At 37.9% G+C, this 25,172-nt stretch overlaps 1 protein-coding gene across 1 annotated transcript in view; it reads right to left on the bottom strand.

Annotated features, from left to right (window-relative positions):
* Positions 1-11,152: 11,152 nt before the first annotated feature.
* The window catches only part of DIAPH3 (diaphanous related formin 3), a 425,390-nt gene continuing 411,370 nt past the window's right edge, over positions 11,153-25,172 (bottom strand). The window contains exon 28 of the mRNA XM_087814306.1: positions 11,153-12,559. Within this exon, the coding sequence (XP_087670432.1) occupies positions 12,297-12,559 (263 nt within the window). The 3' untranslated portion in view covers positions 11,153-12,296. The remainder of the gene's footprint in view (positions 12,560-25,172) is intronic.

Below are 25,172 nucleotides of genomic sequence, written 5' to 3'. Positions count from 1 at the left end.
GATGAGACCCTCCAAAGAAAATGCCATATTTTTTTTTTCTGACTGGAGCGGCACCTGTTTGATTTGATGAGGTAACTAGTTGGTTTTGCACTGAGAGGGCCAAGGATTTGGGTCTGATACAAGGGAAGGAAAGAAGTAACTCATTTTTGTTTGTTTGTTTGGTTTGTTTTGTTTGTTTGTTTGTTTTGAATTTAGAGAGTCCTTTATTTTATTTGAATAAGTTTGTTTATCCTTAATTATATTACATCTTTCTCTCCAGGGGTTCATAACACTGTTCTGAACATTCCTAGTTTAGCTTCACAAATATTTGGCGTTTCACATTTTGTCTTTCTCATCACAGACAAGGTAGATGTAAATTTCTGTAAATCAGAATGATTTTTTAAAATTGGATTTTAATCAACATATATTTGAATGCCTAGTATATGCAAGGAATAGTAGAGGGTTCACAGACAAATAAGATGTACTCCCATGTAGGAGGTAAAATATTTGCAAGACAATCTTAAGACAAAGTAGAAAAGTCTGACTTCACCAGGGAGGTGCACTGAAGGAGTTTCTACCTGAAAAATACCTTGGCTTCCAGCATATGTCCCCTCTTTGTTCAAGTAACTCATTTTTAAAATGAAGCTTCCCTCAGAAGTTGGGTACTTTAATTGTGAGGTCTAAACTTCTGTTGCCTAATTTTGATGTATTTTAATGGAAAGTACTTTGTACACACTGAGCCTTGAAGTTATGAAATGTGTAATGACGTAGATCTGTGAGAACATGGAGAATGTTGGATATAAGTAGACATTTCCATATTACTAATATATATCCATACCTATTTGCCTTTATATATGTTATTAAGTTTATTAAATTAAATGTACATTTATTATGTATTTATAGTTAATGTACTGTTTTTTGATGCACAGATAGACCTTTTCTACTCAAACCAGCCAAGTCTGTGAAAACAAACACTTTGGGGAGAAATTTATTGGAGTGTATCTATCTGAGGACCTGGTCCTGTTCTTGAGATAATTCACCAGAATGCTTGTTTCAGTCTGTTTGATTATTTATTATAGGCCTCCTGTTTGACCATCAGTCACATCTCATCAGATTATTCATAAAATATTAATATTAGATTCTCATTGGAGATTCATCTTCAAAATAAATTTTTAGTAACCCATAGTTCAAAAAAGAGAAAAGAGAAAAGAGAAAATTTTAGAAATAGGTTTATAATACAAATATAACATGGAATAAAAATGCCAAGAGAAAAATGGAAAGCCACAAACTTTAGATACAGTGAAATTTAAAAATTAAGTTACATGAGAGAGATTACTAAATGCTTCAGAAGGCAGTTATATATTTAAAAAAGAAGAAGAAGCTGCCCTGAAGAGATAATCCAGAAATTTGGCTTCCAATTCCATGATCAGAATGCCTTTAAAAAATTAGATTTCAAATATGAAATGTATAATGATGTAGATCTGCGAGAACTTGGAGAATGTTGGTGGTAATAATTGCAAGGAGGAAATATTTGGAGCTTTTAAAATATTTTTGTTCAATGGCTGGAGCTTTAAAATGGATAGCAGAGAGGGGGAAACAGCATCATTTTAAGGTTTCCTGAAAAAACAACAAGATTCCTTTTAAGTTCTTGTCTCTTGGAGATACCTGAAGGGAAGGTATTATTGAAGTCAAATATAATACTCAAATCTAATTAGGTCACTAGAAGACAAAGAGGCCCCTACAGTCAAACCCTAATTAGAGGCCACAGCTAACTTTCATTCTACCTCGAACCCCACTCCCCACCCTACTTGTAACCTTTGCCTTAAACCTATTTTAAAAGGTACAGTTCTGTTTAGGAATATTGAGTTTTTATGGTTTAAGGTTCCATTATTTTACGAAGAGATTTGGATTCAGTTCTGAAATGCCATCCAGTCTGGTTTTTTGGCAACGCCATATGTTTTGCTAAACAGTAGCTCTTAGAGCAAAATGGTTTAACAATTTGGCCCTAGGACATATTTTAAGAACACTCGTGCCTGGTGAGGGCATGTAACAGCTTCCTTTGAATAATTCACCACACAAAATTGAATACTGAGTCACTGCCAGCTACAATTCCTGGATCTCAAAATTTTTAATAATTAATATGAAGAAAAAAATATAAATGCCACATTTTTATTTTCAATCAAATTCACAGTTTATATATTAGGATATATTATTTTCCAAAAGTTACACAGTCTGTATAAAAGGTCGCCATCAAACTAATCACCAAATGTGCTCCCAGTCCATGTGCTTACCTACAAAGAGAGCTTAATTAATAAGATGAAAGATAGCACAGATATATATTTTAGCCTGAACGATGTTTCTAACTAGTCAACTCAGATTTACATTGGATTATGATATTTTAAAATAAGAATGAATCAACCCACCCAAGAAATTAAGTGGAACCTCAGTTCTCAAACTTAATTCGTTCTGGAAGGCTGTTCGAGAAGCGATTTGTTCCAAGGCTGAATCATTTTTCCCATTAGAAATAACGTCAATTGAATCAATCTGCTCCAGACCCCTAAACAATTCCCTGTTTTAACCTTTCTCGGTTGCCTGTGATATTTGTTTTGTGAGCAACATCTGCATTCTTGATGGCCTCTTTATGTTTTAAAATTGTGCTAATCTTTGATTTCAGCAGGCCATACTCGGTAGCAAGTTCAGACACGCGAACACACTGACCATACTTTGCAGTTATTTCTTTTTTAAGCTCAATTGTTGTTCTCACAGCTTTTGTTTTCATTTTGCTGCTATCACTAACCTTCTTAGGACCCATGGAAGTACTCTACATATTTAATAATAATGAGCCACAACAAAAGCAAAAAAACACCCACAAAAATATTCACAGCACAATTTCCCGAGATGTTATCAACACAAGGTTTAGTGGTAAACTGCCTCACACCCGCACATTTTCTCCTTAGTCTGTCACCTGAGAGAGGCATGACTGATCATACAAGTATCAGCATGGAACGGTTGTCTGGTAGGAAACCAAAGTTTTTTTTACAATTGTGACACTTTTTCGTGAAAAACCTGGTCGAGAACTGAATTGCTCGAAATGGGAGATGTTCGAGAATCAAGATTTGGCTGTAATCATTTGTGGCTAAACTAACATTTTAAAGTCATTAGTGACTCCTGTTTTTGAATAAATAGTATGGTAACAATTTGGATAAATAATTGCATTTTCCAGATTTACCAGAAAATTTTGATATGGATTATTGAAATTTCTATTACCTCATAAACACTGGGTGTTTTTGATGTATTTGAACATTCAAATGTTAACAAAGGGTATACATAAGTATATGATTATATTGCTTTCCTTATTTTTAAATTATTTTTTTAGGTATTTTTGTTCAGTTTTATTTTTTTCTTTTGTCACTTTAATTTTTTAATTTTTTATTGTTGAAAGTGTTACAGATGTCTCCTTCCCCCCCCCCCATTGATCCCTCCACCCTGCATCTGCCCCACCCCCAGGCCTTCCCCATATTTTTTCCATTTTCCTAATACTTTTTTCAAATGCAGTTGACATTCTATACTTTATCAGTTTCAGGTGTACAACACAGTGATTAGAAATGTGTATAACTTATGACGTGTTCATCCTGATAAGTCTAGTACCCACCTGGCGCTATACATAGTTATTACAATATTATTCACTATATTCCCCACGCTGTAGTAATTCATCTCCATGCCTATTTTGTAGCTATCAATGTGTACTTAACCCCTTTACCATTTTACCCACCTCCCCAACCCGCCCTCCTACCTGGCAGCCATCAATCTGTTCTCGGTGTCTATGAATTTGTTGCTGTTTGTTTATTTTGTTCTTTACATTCAAAATATAAGTGAAATCATTTGGTATTTGTCTTTCTCTCCCTGACTTATTTCACTTAGTATAATACCCTCTAGTTTCATTCATGCTGTTGCAAATGGCAAGATTTCCTTTTTTTAAGGCTGAGTAATATTACATTGTACATATGTGCCACATCTTTTTTATTCATTCATCTATCTCTGACACTTAGGTTGCTTCCATATTTTGGCTGCTGTAAATATATCTTTTTAAATTAGTGTTTTGGATTTCTTTGGATAAATACCCAGAAGTGTAATTGCTGGGTCATTTTTAATTTTTTGAGGAACCTCTATACTGTTTTCCATGTGGCTGCACCGATTTGCAATCCCACCAAGAGTGCATAGGAGTTCCCTTTTCTCCACATCCTCGCCAACACTTGTTTGTTGATTTATTTATGATAGCCATTCTGACAGGCGTGAGGTGATGTCTCATTGTGTTTTCAGTTTCAATTTTCTTTACAGTTAGTGATGCTGAACATCTTTTATATGCCTATTGGCAAGCTATATGTCCTCTTTGGAAAAATATCTATTCAGGTCTTCTGCCCATTTTTTAATTGAATTGTTTGGGGGTTTTTTTGCTGTTAAATTGTATGAGTTCCTTATATAATTTAAATACTAACCCCTTAATAGATGTATCATTGGTGAATATTTTCTTCCAATCTGTAGGTTTCCTTTGCTGTGCAAAAACTTTTTAGTTTGATGTAGTGACTTTATTTTTTCTTTTGTTTCCCTTGTCCAATGAGATCTGTGAAAAAATATTGCTAAGAGAAATGTCAGAGATTTAACTGCCTATGTTCTCTTCTAGGAATTTTATGGTTTCGGGTGTTACATTTAAGTTTTAATCCATTTTTACTTTATTCTTGTACAGAGTGCAAGAAAGTGACCTACTTTCATTCTTTTACATCTATCTGTCTAATTTCCCCATCATTTGTTGGAGAGACTGTCTTTACCTCATTACATATTCTTGGCTCCTTTGTCATATATTGAGCATATAGGTTTGGATTTATTTCTTAGCTATTTTGTTCCATTCATCTATGTATCTGTTTTTATGTCAGTACTCTTCTGTTTTGGTTACTATAGATTTGTAGTATAGATATCAAGTAGCATAACACCTCCAATTTGTTCTTCTTTCTTGATTGCTTTGGCTATTTGGTTGAGGTCTTCTGTGGTACCATATAAATTTTAGGATCATTTATTTATTCTACTTCTGTAAAACATGCCACTTGTATTTTGACAGGAATTGCATTGACTCTGTAGATTGCTTTGAGTAGTATCAATATTTCAATGAGGTTACTTCTTCCTATCCATGAGCACATTACATGCTTCCATATTTGTATCTTCAACTTCTTTCTTCTTATAGTTTTCCTTCCAAGTACAGGTCTTTTATCTCCTTGGTAAAATTTATTTCTAGGTATTTTATTCTTTTTTGATGCAATTGTAAATGGGATTGTTTTTGTAATTTCTGATTGTTATTGGTGTATAAAAATGCAACCAATTTCTGAATATCAATTTTGTATCCTGATACTTAACTCATTAACCACTTAATTTTTGGTGGAATCTTTAGCGCTCTCTACATATTATCATGTCATCTGCAAATATTAAGTTTTACTTCTTCCTTTCCAATTTGGATGCCTTTTCTTTTTTTCTTTTTTTTGTCTGATTGCTGTATCAAGGACTTCTAACATTATATTAAAGTCATGAAAGTGGGTATCGATTCCTTTTTTTTTTTTTCTAAAAGCTTCCAATTTTTTATCATTATGATGTTATCAGTGAGTATGATGTTAACTGTGGGTTTGTCATATTATGTTGAAACATGTTCTCCCTAACGATACTTTGCTGAGTTTTTGTCATAAATGGATGCTGGATTTGTCAAAATCTTCTTCTGCATCTAATTGATAGGATCATATGATTTCTGTTCTTTGTTTTATGTGGTATATCATTTGATTTGTAGATATTGAACAAACTTTGCATACCAGGAATAAATTTCACTTGATCATGGAGTATGATTTTTTTAATGTATTGCTGAATTTGGTTTGCTAATTTTTTGTTGAGGATTTTTGCATATATGTTCATGAAGGATATTCACCTGTGATTTTCTTCTTTTATAGTGTCTTTGTCTAGTTTTGATATCAGGGTAATGCTGGCCTCATAAAAAGCGTTTGAGAGCCTTCCTTCCTCTTCAGTTTTTTGGAATAGTTTCAGGATTGGTATTCTCTGAATGTTTGGTAAAATTTACCTGTGAAGCCATCTGGTCCAGAACTTTTGTTTGTTGGGAGTTTTTTGGTTACTGACCTGATTTTGTTAATAGTTCTTGGTCTGTTCAGATTTCTGCTGCTTCTTGATTCAGCCTTGAAACATTGTTTCCAGGAATTTATCCATTTCTTCCATGTTGTCTAATTTTTTGGCATAAATTGATTGTAATATTGTCTTATCTTTGTATTTCTGTGGTCTTTGTTGTGAGTTCTCTTTCATTTCTGATTTTATCTATTTGGGCCCTCTCTCCTTTTTCCTTGATGAGTCTGGCTAAAGATTTATCAATTTTATCTTTTCAAAGAACCAGCTCTTGATTTCATTGATCTTTCTGTTTGTTTTTTAAGACTATTTCATTTATTTCCACTCTGACCTTTATTATTTCCTTCTATGTACTCTGGGCTTTGTTTGTTGTTCTTTTTCTAGTTCCTTTATGTGTTGAGATTTTTCTTGTTTCTCAAGTTAGACCTGTATTGCTATAAATTTTCCTCTTAGGACTGCTTTTGCTGTGTCCAGTAAATTTTGGGTTGCTGTGTTTTCATTTGCCTCAAGGTTATCTTTTGATTTCATTGTTATCCCATTCATTGTTTAGTAGCATGTTATTAGCTTTCACATGTTTGTATGTTTTTCAGTTTTCTTGTACAGTGGAACCTCGGTTCTTTAACTCATTTTGTTCTGGAAGGCTGTTTGAAAACTGAACTGAATCATATCTTTGCACTAGAAATAATGTAAATTGAATTAATCCATTCTAGACCCCCAAACAATTCCCAGTTTTAACCTTTCTTATATATAGTATGTTTAATGTACTGTTTAATCTATAAACACTTTAAAAACAAAAAGGACATGAGATGTAAATACAAATTAAACAAAAGAAATGAAACATACAGTAAAAGATAAAAATTTAATAATAAGCAGCAACAAAAGCAAAAAAAAAACAGGAAAATATTCACAGCACAATTTCCTGAGATGTTAACAACGTGATGTTAAGCAGTAAACTGACCCATACTCACACATTCTCTCCTTTGTCTGTCTCCTGAGAGATGTGTGAATGATCATACAGGTACCAGCATGAAAGGGTTGTCTGGGTGACAATTATTTGAGATGGGAGACGTTCAAGAACCAAGGTTTGACTGTAATTGATTTCAATCTCTTAAAATTTATTAAGACTTGTTTTGTGGCCTAATGTGATCTATTCTGGAAAATGATTCAGGTGAACTTGAAAAGAATGTATATTCTGTAGCTTTGGGGTAAAATGTCCTAAAAATATCAATTAAACCCACCTGATCTAATGTGTCATTTAGGTTGCTGTATTCCCTTTTGATTTTTGTCTGCATGATCTATCTATTAATGTCAATAGGGTGTTAAATTCCCCTACTATGACTGTATTACTGTTGATTTCTCCCTTTATGTCCATCAATAATTGCTTTATATATTTAGGTGCTTCTAAATGTTTACAAGGGTTGTAATCTCTTGTTGGAGTGATGCCTTTTATCATTATAAAATGTCCTTCTTTGTCTTGTTATAGCCTTTGTTTTAAAGTCTGTTTTGCCTGATAGAAGTATTGCTTCCCCAGCTTTTCTGTTGTTTCCATTTGCATGAAATATCTTTTTTCATCCCTTTCCTTTTAGTCTCTGTGTCTTTTGATCTGAAGTGTTTCTCTTGTAGGTAGAATTTGTATGGGTCTTGTTTTCTTATGCATTTAGCTACTCTAGTCTTTTGATTGGACATTTATTTACATTTAAGGTAATTATTGATAGGTATGTAGTTATTGTCATTTTATTATTCCCATTTTTAAAAATCTTTTTCTTCTTAAAGAAGCCCCTTTAACATTTCTTATAATACTGGTTAGATGATGACAAATTCCTTTAGCTGTTTCCTCTCTGGGAAGCTTGTTATCTCTCCTTTAATTCTACATGATAGCCTTGCTGGGTAGAGTAACCTTGGATATAGGTCCTTGCTTTTCATCACCTGAATGTCTTGCCACTCCCTTCTGGCCTGCAAAGTTTCTGTTGAGAAATGAGCTGAGTTATGGGGGCTCCCTTGTAGGTAACTAACTGCTTTTTTCTTGCTACTTTTAAGATTCTCTCTTTGTCTTTAACCTTTGGCATCTTAATTATGATGTGTATTGGTATGGTCCTATTTGGTTTCATCTGTTTGGGACTCTCTGCACTTCCTGGACTTATATGTCTATTTCCTTCAGCCATTAATTTTTCAAATGTGAATGTTGTTACATTTGATGTTGTCCCAGAAGTCCCTTGAACTATCCCTATTTTTTAAAAAATTCCTTTTGCTGCTCTGATTGGGTATTTACCACTACCTTGCCTCCCAGATCGCCGATTGGATTCTCTGTTTCATCTAATCTGTTGTTGATTCCCTATAATATAGTCATTTCAAGTTATTGTATTTTTCATTTGACTGTTTTTTTCATGGTTTCCATCTCTTTGTTGATGTACTCACTAAGTTAATCTATTTTTCCCCTAAATTCATTGAGCATACTTATAATCAGTGTTTTGAACTCTGTATTTGGTAGAATATTTGTCTCCATTTCATTTAGTTCATTTTCTGGAGTTATGTTCCTATTTTTTCATTTGGGACATGTTTCTCTGTCTTCTCATTTTGGCTGTCTCCCTGTGTTTGTTTCTATGGATTAGGTAGATTATTTATGCCTTCCAGTCTTGGCAGAGTGGCCCTATGTAGAAGGTGTCCTGTATGACCCAGTCTCCATGGTCACCTGAGCGAGGTGCTTCAGAAGTGTCTCCTATGTCACTTGTATGTGCTCTTCTGTTGTAGCTGAGCCTTGATTTGCTGTTGGCACATCAGTGGGTGGGACAGACCCTCAAGCTGACTGGCTGTGACTGCAGCAGATAAGCTGTTGTGCAGGGATTCATCCCAAGGAGTAGGAATTGCTCTAACAAGGCTCTGGAGCCTGCCAAATCCGCCCATTTGTTTTCTTGTTTGTAGTGCTGGTTGGGTGTTGTGCTGGTGTGGTCGGTCTGAAGCTGGCCACTGGGTATGTTTGTTCTGAGGCTTCTTGGAAGGGCTCCTTTGTAGGCCAACTCAGCTGCTGTGTTATCTGGCCTGGGGCCACCTTGTAACAGCTACAATGTGGCTGCAGTTGGTTGCCACCTGTATTGGGCTTAAGTGCCACCTAGGAAAGGCTATGCTGCAAACCTAGGCTGGCTACACTAGTCACAGGCTTGGGGCCATTTAGCAAGTTGTATGAGGCATGCCAAGGCCAGCCACTTGTGTAGAAAAATCACTGGAAGAAGTCTGGGCTAGGTGGGCAAGTTGGGTGTGGCAGGGGGGTCTCAGGATCACCAGGGTGGGGCAAAGAGAGTTAATGGAGCTTTCAGATTTGGTGCCTGCCAGTTGGGTAGGGGGAGCATGCAACACAGGAAGTGGTATCTGCCGGCAGTTTCATCCTGGAGAGAGTTGACCTGACTCCTGACCCTCCAGCTCTCACCCCGAAACTAGACAATTTAGTTCCTCCCAGTATGTCCCTGGTGCTTTTCAAGATGCAGCCCCGGTGCTGGTGCTCGGAGTGCATGTGTTTGTGAGTGAGTCTATGCTTGGGCCCTTTAAGTGTCTAGGGCTCTTGCAGCACACTGTCCTACTTGGACACAATCCCTGCTGCTTTTCACAGCCAGATGTTATAGGGACTCCTCTTCCCAGAACTGGTATCCTGGTCTGGGGAGCCTGGTTTGAGGCAGGACCCTTTACTTTTTAGGTGGGACCTCCGCAGCCGAGATATCCTCCCTGATTCTTAATCACCACGTATGGGTGTGGGGCCAGCCTGTTTCTCCACTCCACCCCTCCTACCAGTCTCCATATGACTTCTTTATAGCCTTAGTTATAGGAATTCTGTTCAGCTAGTGTTCAGGTGGTTCTCAACTGCTGTTCTGTAATTCAGTTGTAATTTTGATGTGGTTGTGAGAAGAGACAAGTCCAGCGTTTACCTACTCTGCCTTCTTCACCGGAAGCCTATGCTTCCCTTACTTTTAAATTACATTGATTGTGAAAACTTGTTAGGTGCAGGTCTTTGCTCTTAGACAACTCAGTGATCACTTACTTATCTCTGTGTTCTTGCCAAGTTTTCTACACTGGCCTGAGAGAAACAGGAGAATCTATTTGGGGTTTGTCACCAGCTGGACAGAACATGCTCACCAAGGGCACTGAGCTCTGTCAGGTGTTTTCAAGTTGGACTTCTATCTGCTCATTCAAATGAACAAACTGTTTGCTCAGAAACACAAAATTGTACCTCACTATCTGCCCTCAAGTTAAGCGTCATTAATATAGTTTTTATTTCCAGTTGGCTAAAGGAACATATGCATTTAAAAACCCGAATTCTACACCTTTAGCCTCTTGTTGAAGAGACATTTATCAAGGAAATCACAGAAAATGATCAGCTTCTTAGCTGGCACTTACCTCTGTCAACTCCTGTGTTTTCTTCTTCATAGTTATGGTCTTCCTGTTCAGAACAGGCTCCTGTCAGTGAGTCAGGGAGAGGGGACGTGGGCCTCTGACCTGCAGTGGCTGTGCTGGCCTCAGGCTCCTGGACCTCCTGCTAGAAAGCTGTCCTTCAGCTCTTGCAGACAGATGCTCTGGAAGCTGACTGCTCGATCTGGTGACTTCCCTGCCAGCCACCGGGAGTCTGTCATCTTCACTTCCCTTTATTCGCCAGGATGCTTCTCCCTGGCGGCTGCTCCTTAGCTCCAGGTTTTCAGAGTGTTTACCCGCCACCTGGTGTATCCAAACTACCTGGTTGAATTTCGGTTGTGTTTCTGAAAAGCCCAAGTCTTTGTAAAATCATGTTAAGAACCGGTAATCCGAATTCTTTCATTTAACTTCTCTCCTTCCTGTTAGGGTTCCTGTCTGTTTAAATGTGCAAATATCCTTCACTTTTCTAGATTTTTAAGAATTGTGTTCAGGAAAATAGGAAATGCAACGGGAGGGCAAAATGCACATTTCAGCAATACACACAAGAACAATTTATTGCCACACTGGCTATGGGTAACACTGTTCCCCAATGTCTATAAACAGGGCCTGGTTCATAGTTCTAATTAATTAACTTTATTAAGTTGGAGTTGAAAGGAGGTGGCAACTTAAACAAGGAAATAAAAAGCAGTGGGCCTCGCAGACTAGTTCCATATAACTGCTTTTTAACTGAAGGTAAAAGAGCAGTCACTTACTTATTGCAGGTAATAAAGCCAAACAGATGCTTAGAGAGACTGCATCGCAGTCTATTTCAAGCTTATCCACAGAATTTGCTCACTACAAAAAAGAAAAGAGTGACTTTTCTCATTTAGTGCAAGTAACAAGTTTATTTTCTTTGATACAGAATTATATGCCCCAAATGAAGTACAATTGTAAATTTTGCATAAGGAAATTTTACTTGAAACATTTCTTCAGATCTTTGTTAAAGTAACCGATTGTCAGGTCAAACAAACTGCAATTTCAAGTTTGTTCACAGAAATAAAGAAATTTGTTACTTTGTAAGTTTCAAAATGGCAATTCTACCCAGAGTCATAATCCTGGGGGTGGCGGTGGGGACAGGGTGGGGTGTGCTCTCAGCTAAGAGTTTCAGCAGCATTGTAATACCATGTATGGCCAGCTTTACACAAAAGCTTGTGCATTTTGCAGAGTGCATACATTCATTCCCATTACCTCAATTTTGGAAATGTGCTCAATGGTCTTATAGTTTCCTATAGGTCTAATTAACATGAATTCAATGATGGTAAGGAGCTTACCAATCATTTCCTCATAGCTCTGTCATATTCAGTTTTATATTTTTGATACCATGTAATAGCATGTAGATCTCAATTCAGGAGATATCTGGGTCTAAATGTTGAAAATAGTAAAGTAAAAATTACAGCTGACTTAGAAAGATGGTATTTTCTTAAGGACACATTGCTGAACACATGGCCACCTACCTGCTCTCTGAAGCATTATGTGTAACTTAACCAATACCAGGTGAAATAAAACATTCAGGATTGTAACAGGCTTTGGTAAGTCACAGCCTCAAGTGCATAGGAAAAGCATTGCATCATATATTTAGCTTTATTTTTCTAATAGATATCATAATTTTAAATTATATAAAGTAACTTATATAAAAAGCAATTTTTTCAAGTGTTATAGCTCAGAGCATGGCTTTATAAAAGTTTGGCTTAATCATTTTTTTTTACCAGTTTAATTTATAAAGCTCGTAATCTTGCCAGCAGGGCTTCAACTTCAGGCATGGATTCGTTTTTAGAAACAGAGCCAAGAAGCTCCCTTTCCTTTTTTCTGTTGCTTTCTACATCACAGGCTTCCTTCTTCTCAACGGCCTTGATCCCCCCTGTAGACGTGTGAGTGTCTAGATTATAATTAAGCTCCTTGGCGGCTGGAGTCCTTGTTGAGTTGCAATTGATATTGTAGTGTGGACGTGACCCTTCTGTCAACTGCACTTTCTGATTTTCTGCAGGAAGGAAGAAACATAAAATTTATCACTGTGATAAGCAAGGGCTGTGAAGATTATGAAATTTTAAAATAATTATTCTCAATAAACAAGTCTCTTAGATATATTAAACATGCAGAGGTTAAGAATAAATTGAAATATAAATAGACAATCATTTCACTGGCACTTATGCTTATTTCCTTCTTCCCTTATGCCCATCACTCAGTTATCATCAGAGCTTGGTTCTGTATTTCATTCAGGTCTCTGCTCAAATGCCATCTGAAGAGAAATCTTCTCTGACCATCCATCTAACATGACACTCACTCTTTTCATCACAATATCGCCTTATCCTCTCATCTTTCCCTCCACAGAACTCATAACCACTGGACATCCTATACTTGTTTACTTGTCCAGGGTCTATCTCTTTATTAGAATGTGAGCTCTGAGAAATCAGGAACATTGTTTTAAATACTGTTGCAACATCGGTGGCTAAATGGCCCTGGAGCATAGAAGGTGATCAATACATATGCATTGGGTAAATACATTATTTCCACACTCCGTGACCCAAGATAAGCATTAGTTTGAACAATAATGAGATTAATTTCCATTTTGAACAAAACCAAGGAGAAACATTTCTATAAGAATTTTAAAAGTCAATGATTTCCCCTAAAGAAATATTGAACTTGGCAGGCAAATTAAAACTTCCTACCAAAACAGACTTATATAATAATTTGAGTGTCTAATGTATACACACGTTTACATACTGACATGTATAGACACATGTTTTCTGTTACTGGTCAGCGACAGTGATGCTGGCTTATTGAGGCTGTAAGGAGAGAGCTGCAATAGCTAATGACTAAATGGCTCTGGCTGATTGACTTTCCCAAAGAACACTAGATTTTCCTTTAATTGACTGACTCTCAGTTGCACAACCGTAGGGATGATCTCTCTCTCAGACCTCAAACTATGAAAAAGCAGACACCCTCAATATTCACGTAACCTGGAGAAGGGCTTCAAATGGCTTCAACAAACCTGACATGACATTTAAAGTTTTCTGGTTATTTGCGGAGAGATGTTCCATTATCCCAATAGTAATGACTTTGGAGCACAAGCAGTCACTCATGACAGTGTTTTATGTGAGTGCTGAAAATTCCAACCGAAAACAGCTTGTCCATTAAAAGGTGGCTGCTGAAGATATTTACTGCACTGTCATTTCCTGACCAGGGGCTTTCCAGTGATGGATGAATGTTTTACACACTTTTTGGACATTCTCAACAAATTTTAGAAGTATGATCACCTTTTAGCTGTGGAAAGAAAATAAATATACTTTTCCTATCACCTTCTTTATCAGGTGGGTAATTGTTACCCCAAAATAAAAATCTAATAGAGCAGGGATTTTCCCTTAGAGCAGTTTATGCTCCATAGTTTCTAAGGTACATATTGCATTTGCAGTAAAGGGCACAGTGGACATGGTATTCCTGCAGTTCCCATGACCACACACATTTATTTATTTTCTAGCATCCACCCTTCTGTCCCAAAATGTATTTGAAAACTGTATTTGTGGCTAGGTGCAAATTTTGAGTCAGCTTACTGTTCCTTCACCCAGGTGTTCCTGTCTTTTCTTGTCATTTGGTTTCTTCTAAATGACTCTATCATGATATCTACAATAAACCAGTTTATCTGATGGCAAAGAAGAGATTAAATGGGCTAAAATGTAGGCCTATTATATATAGACATATATATATGTATATACACACATATTTATATATATATATACATATGTATACATATAGATGTATATATACGTATGTACATATATATACATACACATATGTATATATATACACATATATACATATATATAAATAGATTATTCTGTACATTCTATAGCTATCATCCATCAAGCCCAATTCCACATGTGCCCAAGTGAGAAGAGCATGAGATTTTGAGGTCAATCGGGTTGAAATCTAAGCTCTGCCACCTGGCTTTCACAGGTTACTTGATCTCTTTGGATTTCAGGTCTTCCTCCTGTCAGAGCTTTCCAAGGGAGGCATCTACCACCCAAGACTTATGACTTTCTCAGATGCTCTGACCTTCCTGACTTTCTGGTGACCATATGGTTGGGGCCAGTTTATTAATAGCTTGTACTTAGGTAACACCTTTATTTATAAAGCATTTGTTGCACTTTAAACATTACCACCCTCATGTTATAGATTGAGAGGTAAAAGCAGAAGGTTAAGTCATCACTTAGACTTAGTTACCAAGTAAATCAGTGACAGAAGCCAAATGCTGTCTCTAGAGATACTAAGGCTGTCTTAAAGAAACTTGAAAAGCTTTTTGCCAAGGAAAAGTGCTAAGTAATTCAAAGCTAAGTTTCATAATAACGATGTCCTGTACTTAATACTTCAAAATGCTTTCTCTACACTTGATCTTAGCCAATGGGCCAAGAAGCGATTTTCAGAAAGCTTTCTGACACATTTAATTCTCCCACTAACTTTGTAGAACAGCTAGTATCTGCTCTACTAAGTAACCTACCTTAGCACACAGAATGTCCAAGGTCACACATGTACTCCTTTCTTTTCCTGCTGTCATTTAAATTCATCACCATAAACTTCAAGTACAACCATAGCCCCACTGAGTCCCCTACCCCATGCACTCCTCCCTTCTCCTAGACAACTACTTCACATCTCATCTCTTTTCAAACATCCAGATGATCTCCTTTGCTCTCATTTAACTCATTCATAGAAGCAATCAGGAGAACCAACCCCACACGTCCACCCCTTCCCTCGGTCAGGCCCTGCCTGCTCTGAGCACAGCTCCTCAGGTGAGCACCACACACTCCTGCTTGTCTACTCAGGGACATCCCTCTGGCCGCTGTGTTCTTGCTGCCACTTCATAAAGGTTTCCTTCTTCATGTGACCATTCTCTTCAGTGTACAAGTATGTTGTAGTAACCCTACCCTTTAGAGAAAAACTCCACAAATAGCTGGAGTCAAATTCTTTGATTTCGACTCCATAGCCCGCTCCGTCTACCTCACCTGTTGACTGACTGTACAGCAGACCTCTCAGAATTGCCCTACGTACTGTCTCGGTTCCTCTCTTCCCATTTTCTCTCGAACCCACACCAATCATGCTTCTGACCCTTTGCTCTTCTGAAGCAGCTCCTGTCAGGGTCACTAATAAACTGCAAGTTGCTAAAAACAAGGATTGGATATATCCAGTTGGATATTTTGGTCTTTCCTTTCTTGGCCTAAGCCAAATCTAAGGATGAAATGCCCAGCAGAGCCTGGCTTTTCTTTTAGAGTTTGCTCTTTGAACTCCTTCCCTGGCTGAGGTGGAGAGCAAAGGGGTCGATGCAGGCAAGAGCCTTTCTACCCTTCTGAGAAAATTCCACAAATAGCTGCGAGCATGCTTTAGGGACACAATGATAAGAGAAAAACCAAGCTGGTATTTAACTCCTCTGTGGCTTCGAGTGGAGAATCTTTCTTCAGAAGCAACAAAGCAAGATGAAAAGAGGCCATTCCTGAGACCACTGAAGAGATAAAAAGGAAGGGGCAAAGGGCCTCTTTAACAGTGAGCTTACAGCTCTGTGAGAAATTCCTCCAGCCTCACATTTCTCTCTCAGCATCCCAACAGCCCCCATCCGGCTCCCCAGTCAGGGGAGATCCAAAATGTAGAATGGAGGGAGTCACATTTTATGTTGTGAAGCAGATAAATGAAGTTGGGTTAGGGACATCTTCCATCCCACTGCAACTACAGAAAATGTTCACAGTTAGAGGAAGGTCCCAGATGGAAGTTCACTGTTATAGAAAAATGTTATTGTAATATTGGTTCAAGGCCAGGTGTCTTTTGCTATTACTATTATTTTAAAAGTCCCCTGTTGGTGGTTTCACTAGGGCTGAACCCAAATTCCATGAACTTGCTGCAATTAAAACATGCACTTAATTTCTAGAAGGTTCATTTCAAACCTCCAGGGGATGCCACAAACCTGTGTGTTGGAAAGAACTCCATATAGGTGCTCAGAGGCATGAAATAAGTTGTAATTTCAGGCCAGTAGGTTTGTGCTTCTCATAAAGCATTAGACAGTTCCATACAAAATGACATACCTTGAACACATGACCTCTTTCAATAAGAAAACAGGGCTGGGTGTCAAGAAAAATAAAAGCATTTTCTATTTCCCATCAACTCAAATCCTTATCAATACAGTTTTTAAAATGGAAACTAAAAATATTAAGGCAAAGTAGAATGACCGTTTAACTCTCCAAACAGAGAAAGTTTGTGCTATTATTTTATGCATTGAACCCAAGGCTGTGATTCCCCCTGCCCCCCAGATGTTAGAGGTGATATCTCTGAAGAGAATTATGATTTCTCTAGGACTATTGCCAATATCCAGGGCCATTGGTGATCAGCAAGGCCCAGCTGCTATTCTTAATACCAGGTCAGTCAGGGAATCCAGTCCACACATCTTGTACTTGGGTTTCTGTATAAATAAATGGGGCGAGAGTACATGCTTTCCTTTAACATAGGAAAACTCACTTATTTCAATCTACTTCTTCCTAAGAGTCTTACTATACGGTTTGATACTCTCACTACAGCTTTTTTTTTTTTTAGCTTTTTTCTGAAAGTGAATGAAAAGTTGAAAATTGTTGAAAAGTTGAATGCCTTTAAATCCAGAGAACTCACTAGACTTAAACACGAGAATAAGAGACTCAAACTACACCGATGTGGGATCCCACATGGCCTTTTGGCAGGCTATAGATCTGGGTGACCAAAAAAAACAACTTAATCAAAAAACAAAAACCCCAGCATCCTGAGCTAACATTTCCATTGTTTCTTGAGTAACACAAAACACAAGAGAAAACCAGGAACACTGCTGACAAAAAAAAGCAAATATAAATATATGCAGCTTGGTATCAAATGAGGAACTATTTCAGCCAGCAGTCATGCTTCGTGAGCTAAGAAGGCAGGGCTCACCCCCCAGCTGACAGCCCCCGGGGAAACCCTCTCAGCTGCAGGAAATATCAGTTATGGTTCAGGAAGAGGCATTATCCCCTTTAAGTCAGTATTGATCCCCCATCGCATTGTGGTTCTAATGGGCATGAGCTTCTTAGAAGTGCCAACTCTCAGATGAAATATAAAATTGAGCTCCTGCCTTTTGTGGTCAATGGTGAGCCTGTGGCAGCTTTGACAGGAGGCAGAATGGAGAGCTCTGGTGCCCCAAATGGACTGCATTTATTTGGTCTTCCTGAAGTTTGGTCTCTCCTTACAATCCTTTACGTTTTGCTCTAAACTATTACTTTGACCTACTAAGTAGCTGTTTGTTTCACCCCAGCAATGACTTGACTTTGGTGAGGGAAAAAAAAAAAAGACCCATAAATACAATTTTTAAAGCACTACTGGGTCTACATGATAGTAAAGTGTGTGACAAATATGTTTTTAATCTATGCAGCAACGGAAGTTAGTGCTGGCCGCCAGCAGCCCATATCCCTGTGGTTTTTCTACTGTTGATTTACTGATGCTCTAAAGAACTGTCTTCCCTTAGCTTCATTTTGCTGTTTACTTTACCTTTTATATTGAAAGTGTATAAAAATGATAAAAAGAGCAAAAAGGGCATTTGGTATATAGTTAAAATCTTTCTGGAGTGCCAAGAAACTCTTACTGAAACCATATGTAAAAGCAACAAAACAAAACAATACTTCCCCAGCTCGAACAGAACCGACAAAAGCAGGGATGATGAATAAAATACATCTCTGAATAGAGGAGATGCTTGACAATTTAACTAGAACTTTTTCTTCTTTTCTTGTTTGGCAGAAACTCATCATATATGCACTTCTATTCAGCCTTGTTCTATCTGTGCTACATCACTGTGCTTTACATACAATGTCAGAGACAGCACGGCCGGAGGAGCTGGGGAGGGTGCGGCTCCGCAGCAGAGGACGTCCAGGGTAAGTCCAGCCTCTTTCCTCTAAAGAGAACAGCAATCCGAGCCCTTCTGTTCAACTCCTTCTTTCTGACTTGTAATATATTAATTACTTGAGCTGAATGCTCCTTTCTGTATTTGCTTTCTTCTTTCTCATGTTTCTACCCAATTGTTAGCAATTCTCATTTGGCTTTCATTCCTACCTCTGTATTGAAACTGCTCCCTAAGAATTACCAGACACCCCAGAAGTCCTGAACTCAAATGGAATTTTCTCACGCCTTGTTTTCTCCTACATTTGCAACACTTTATAGAAAGTGTGTAGCAAAAAATTTGGTTAGTCTTCTTCCGGGCTTCCCGGAGGTTGCACTAAACCCTTGGAGCGTCTTTGCTATTCTTGGGCGGCCCCTAGATAGCTGATGGTAATAGGTGACAGAGGGTGAGGGATGGAGGCCGAGTTCAATCCTGGGGCCTATCGATCAGGCCTAAGGAATGAAGCCTCAGTACAAACTCTGGACACTGATTATCGGGTGAGTTCTCCTGGTTGGTAGTACATGTTGTCACACACTGATTTCCTGAGGGGTGGGGGGTCATGGATCCCTGAGGACAACAGAAGCTTCATGTTTGGGACCCTTCCAGACCCCACCCTATGTGTGGTCTCTCTTTGGCTAGTTCTGATTTGTGTCCTTTTACTATAATAAAGCTGTAATAGTAAGTATAGCACTTTTCTGAACTCTAGGAGTCACTGCAGTGAATTATCAAACCTGAAGGGATAGTAAAACCTGCCCATTTGAAGCCAGCTGGTCAAAAGTGAGGGTAGACTGGGGGTCCCCAAACTTTCAGCTGGTGTCTGAGGTAAGGACAGGCTTTTAGATGGGTGAAATTTGGCCTAATTCTGGGCAGCTGGCATTATAGGTATTTATAGAATGTTATTCATAACTTTGAATATTACTATACAATTAATAATATCAAGATTATATTACCTTTATATATGGCTATTCTATATTTTGCAAACACTTTCCTCATACATCCACTCATTTGCTTCTTAAAACAATCCTGAGAGAGAGATGACGTGGTATATTTACCTTGTTTTACATAAAGTTGAAGAAGCAGACATAACTTTCAGGCAGAGCCAGAGACAAAACTCAAGTCTTCAGGCTCCCGGGGAGAATGCTGTCTCACAACAGAGCCCTTGGCGATGCTTACTCCTACTTTTTGATGATTGATTTTAGTTGTCGTTGATAATTGATTCTTCCTTCCAAACCCCTCTCAGACACGACAATACCTCTCTCAGTGTGGCTGTTTCATCCTTGGCCCACTTTTTGGCCAAGAGCTGACAGCTGCAGCCGCCTCCTCCAGGAAGGAGACTCCGCATCTGCACCTCCAGCCCAGCGGGGGGAGCTCCCCTAAGCCTCCTGAAGCGTTTATACCTCAGTGATGACGCCAAACAACACATTTTCACACCAACCTGTCACACCCAAAGTAGTTTCCTCTTCAGACTTAAACCAACCATAGTATCTGTTCACCAGTCCTGCTGTCTGCTACTGACACCTGCCTCTGCATATTTCTGGTCACAAAAACACCACCAAACTTCTAAAGACCCAAAACACTTCTACTATTGAACACTGAAAACATGTTAGCTATACACACATTTAAGAAAGATGAATAAAAACAAGGACGATCATTGCTTTCCAACTGCTTATTCCAGTTCAGGGTTGTGCTGGCCAGAGCTCATCCCGCAGTTCGAGGCCCAAGGTGGGCCACACCATGGACAGATGTCCTTCCATCACAGGGTGCGCCACCCCCACCCCCACTCACGCCGGGACAATGCAGACACACCCATTCACTGAAAGTGCACATCTTCTGGATGTGGGCAGAAACCAGAGTACCCAGAGAAAACACACGCAGACATGGGGGAACATGCGAACTCTACACAGACCGTTGCCCCAGAGGAAAACTGATTTTTTTCTCATCAATATTATAACAAAATAACATTGAATGAAAAATGTTATTTGAAGACTTGCTGTACTCAGAATAATAGTGCCTGTTCTTAATGTTTAATGCATTATCTCTTGAGTGATTGAATCTAAGCATAGCATCATTTTACCACCTTGTTTCACTTAATGTTTTAATCCTTAAAAAACAAACACTTCAGAATAACATTCCCTAAATAACACACTTATGGCATCAATTTCTTCTTTCTTTTTTAATCCTCACCCGAGGGTATTTTTTCCATTGATTTTCAGAGAGTGGGAGGGGGCGAGGAGAGAGGGAGAGAAACATCGATGTGAGAGACACATCGATTGGTGCCTCCCACATGCACGCTGACCAGGGCCAGGGACTGAACCTGCAACCCAGGTACATGCCCTTGACCAGGACTTGAACCCATGACCTTTCAGTGCACGGGCCGACACTGACCACTGAGCCACGCTGGCCAGGGCTCATTTTTTATGTGTGTTCGTGCTTTCTGGCCTCTTGAGGACATAGCATTGAGTCTAGGACAGTGCTGGCCCATAGAAATGTGACTCTATATATGCTATATACGCAACTTAAATATTCTAGAAGTCATGTTAAATATTGGGAAAAATCAGGTGCAATTAATTTTTAAAATGTACTTAAACAAATGTCGACTATTATTTCAACATATAAGCAAAATAAAACATATTAATAAAATCTTTAACATTCTTTCTTTGGGGGGTGGAGGGTGCATAAGTCTTCGAAACCAAATAGGTATGTTACACTTACAGCACCGTATAGTCTCAGTTCAGACGGGCCACGTTTCAAGAGCTCAGGAGCCACATAGGGCTACTGGCTATAGTACTGACAGCACAGATCTAACTGGAGTTTCTACCAGTGCTATTACTTGTCACATTTTTGAGTTGGTATCTTTATAGAAAATTTCAGTAATGAGTAATTTCATCTTAAGTTGGATTTTGTACTATTAAAAACCTAATATTAAAAATAAATTAGACATTACAAAAAATAATTTTTAAAACTTTAGTTAAACATTAAAGTTCAAATTGAAATAATCCATATTATAATGAAAGTTAATATTGCTAATTTACTCATATTTACTAAAAATACCCTTAATTTATTTTAAGTCACCATATACGGATGTGTAGTTCACTTGGCTAGAGCAAAAGTCATAAAATCAAGATCACAAACCCCATCCTTTTATGGGTATGTATTTTAGAATTTTCCCCTTAGTATTAGAAATGTATTTATTCTGCAATTTATTTCCCTATGTAGTTTGGACTAGTAAATTTGGCGTTGTTCTATGGTCACAGCTTGTACACTAATTGTAGTTAGTTATCAAATAAATATGCTGTTTGAATTACATAGGGAAATAATTGCAGTTACAAATACATTCCAAATACTGAGGTAATCCCAAAATACAGACCTTATTAAAATTAGGTCAGTACACGAAATATAACCTATTAACAAAATCAGTTATTACAGAAGGCAAATGCTTTTTCAATATAATACTTTTTAATTTTATTTATGTTTTTATTGATTTCAGAGAGGAAGGGAGAGGAGAGAGAGGGATAGAAACATCAATGATGAGAGTCACTGATTGGCTGGCTCCCGCACGCCCCCTACTGGGGATCCAGCCCACAACGTGGGCATGTGCTCTGACCAGGAATCGAATGGTGACCTCCTGGTTCATAAGTCAACGCTCAACCACTGAAGCACGCTGGCTGGGCTCAACATTATTGCTTTCTTAGCTACATAAAAACAATCAAGTGAAAGAATACAATGTTCCAAAATTTAGCATTTGTGATTTTGTTTTACATAAAGAGGGACAGTTGTACATTCCTAGATAATTTGGATTTATGTAGCTTTTGTGAATGGTAAAACAGACAATGGCTAAAGTGAAAAATACAGTCATGAAAAGTGACTGCTAATAATGACATGCCTGCTTGTTGCTACTGTCTGTGTTGACATGTTTATCCAGTCACCTAAGCATAGAAAGACCAGGCTACCATTCAGAGACTCTTGTACTTTTCCTTCATAGTTCTATACACATTTTAGTAAGTCAGTGAAAATTAGAAGGATCTAACATTAAATGTGACTCTCCTTCTTTCTAAAATGAGATTGGCCTTTATTTCTTGCCATTCTTCTATTCAAATTGGAGCCGAGGTGCACAGAGTTGCCACTGTTAGAAGCTAATAGACTTGCCTTCTTTGATTGTTCTATTCATAGCCCAGCAGCATTATCTAGTACTGGATTGATGGTACCAAGTTTCACTATGAAATCTGAAACTACTTCTAAGATTTTGGTTTCATGTATTTCTAGAAAATGAGTTAAAAAAAAAAAAAAAAGATCTGGCTTGAGTCATAGCCATTACCTTAGAGAGAGCAGCTCAGACTGGTACACTAGTGCCTCCTACTGTCAATTTGAGGAAAGTGAGTGCTCAAAGGACCTTACTCAACCTTCCTCCATTCACAGATTTGCAGATCACTGGCCTTCTTCTGAAGTACAGTATTGCATACTATGCCCTGGGATCGTAGCCTAGGAAGATATGTTGATGTTTTCCGAGTTTCCCTGCTTAGATTACCAGATCTATGACAAAAATCTAACAGCACCCTGATTATGGATCTTATCCACTCAAAAACAACAAACCCCCCCCACAAACAAACAAAGAAAACCCCAACCCTCCCCACCCCAAAACCTCAAACAGAGAATGGTTTTTAATTTACAAAATAACATTTGTTTTTTTTCAATTCCTTTTCACATTATTTTCATTTTTCTCTTCCCCGGTTCCCTACAGACTTACCACATAATATTTGTAAGGAAAAGCAAGAGAAAAAAAAATCTATATGCTTTTTAAATCTTTCAAGCAGCTTTCTCTTAAATAAAAATATTAACAAGTATGAGTTAAAATAATATAGTAGGAAATAAAACAATTCATTAAATCAAAAGAAATATTTAAAAGCTTTAAGTGTCTAAAATATGGAAGGAGTAGAATATATAAGAATTTAGGGTAACTACATATAAACTACTCATTTCTAGAACTAGTATATCTGGATCAATGATTTGGGTGCTGGTTGTAGAGTCCTTTGTACTCAAACTGCAATTTGACTTCTGATGGTTTCGGCTGAGTCAAAGAATATCGATCCACATTTTAAAGGTGAGATTTTTGATTGGCAAAATAAGCCAGGCAAAGAGGGCCCTTCTTAGAAGCTGCTCCCTTTTAATGAGGACACTGTAAAAGGGATAGTTCAATGTTACTTCAGTTACTTTATTGCAAATAAAACACTAAGTTGGTTAGAGGCTGCACTGGGATCTCTGAGAAACTGGCTTCTGTAAACAACTCATTTTTAATGCAGCATAGGCTAGGCCTGTGCTTCCTGAGGCCCTATGGACACAGTTGGATCGGAACACACAATTCCCCCTTTCCACTTACTGCTATAGATTCCTGCCTCAGGCTTCCCTATCTAGCCAGAGGGGGCTGTTTCCTCAAAGACTTGCTTCTACTCATCTTCCCAGGGCTTTGGAGTATCTCCTGTCTCTATGGTAACACGAAACACAAAGCACTAGAAATGTACCATGCAGCAGGCAGAAAAGAAAGAAATTAGGTGCTGACTATAGAAAAATGGACAGAGGACAGAATGTTGCAAATGTCAGTTGTCTATTTCTTGTATATGCTATTAGAAGAGTTATAGGGTTTGCTCAGTAGAAGCCTTAAAGTATATGGAAACTTTAATCCACATGGTATTTGAAATTTAAAAAAAAATTACTGGAGATCCACATTAACTGTAAATGTCCAGCAATTTATGGTTCATTAAATTACTGAGGTGAAATTTCTCACCTAATTTGAGATACAAAGTATAAAAAGAAAAAAAAATCAAATCAAATATTCCAGTATGGTTTATGCTAAAGACAAAGGAAGCTACGTTACTACCACATGACAGAATGTTCTCTCTTTTATCACTCAACCTGAAGATATATAAATGTTCTTAGTTTTTTGCAATTTGGGCATCACATAAAATGTAGTGTCTAAGTCTATTTAGTTCAGTGGCTCAGTATAATCAGAGAGTTTATGCCCCAAACTGTTGGTCAATTCCAATTTATTTCCTGGTCACAAACAACATCCTTAACTTATGATGAATAAAGAGCACACTTCCAGCACCTAAACTCACAGATCAACAGTGTTGGCTCTGAACTCTGTTCTTTGAGGCAGGACCCTAACAATTAGACTGGTAGAAATTTAGGGAAGTTAATCATGCACTCACTTGTAGAACTCTGTTATTAAGATCTGAGGATTTCTTCCCACAGTCTAAAGTGTTTTTTTAAACTCACCCAGATGCAGCTATAGCTCTAGCCACTAGAGGTCAGATAGTTACACCTGTCACCAATCATTAAATTTAGGAGGGCATTACAGTACCTTGAATTACTTCTAGTCACTTAAAAAATATGGAACATAAACATTCTTTTACGACTATTACAGTATAATAATAATGTCTGCTAATTAATTATTCTATTTCTAAGGCTCTTCAATTTTGCAATGCTACTGCCTTTCTATACTGGCTCTCATTTAATTGGAAGAGGAAAGAAATCATTGCCATTAGTTAACTCTAGAAACCTTCACAATTAATGGAATCCCATGACAGGCAAAGGCCTCTTCTGGAGTAGAACAAAGTGATGTGTTCTGCAGTTTTCCCAAGTCCACTTGGAAAACCCTAACACTCATGGACCTTTATTTCTCTAATGAAAT

This window comes from Miniopterus natalensis, chromosome 2 (genome assembly GCF_054644295.1).
Source record: "Miniopterus natalensis isolate mMinNat1 chromosome 2, mMinNat1.hap1, whole genome shotgun sequence".
Classification (NCBI taxonomy): Eukaryota; Metazoa; Chordata; class Mammalia; order Chiroptera; family Miniopteridae; genus Miniopterus; species Miniopterus natalensis.
The sequence above is the reverse complement of the archived record's forward strand: the minus strand, read 5'-3'. Positions and strand labels throughout refer to the sequence as shown.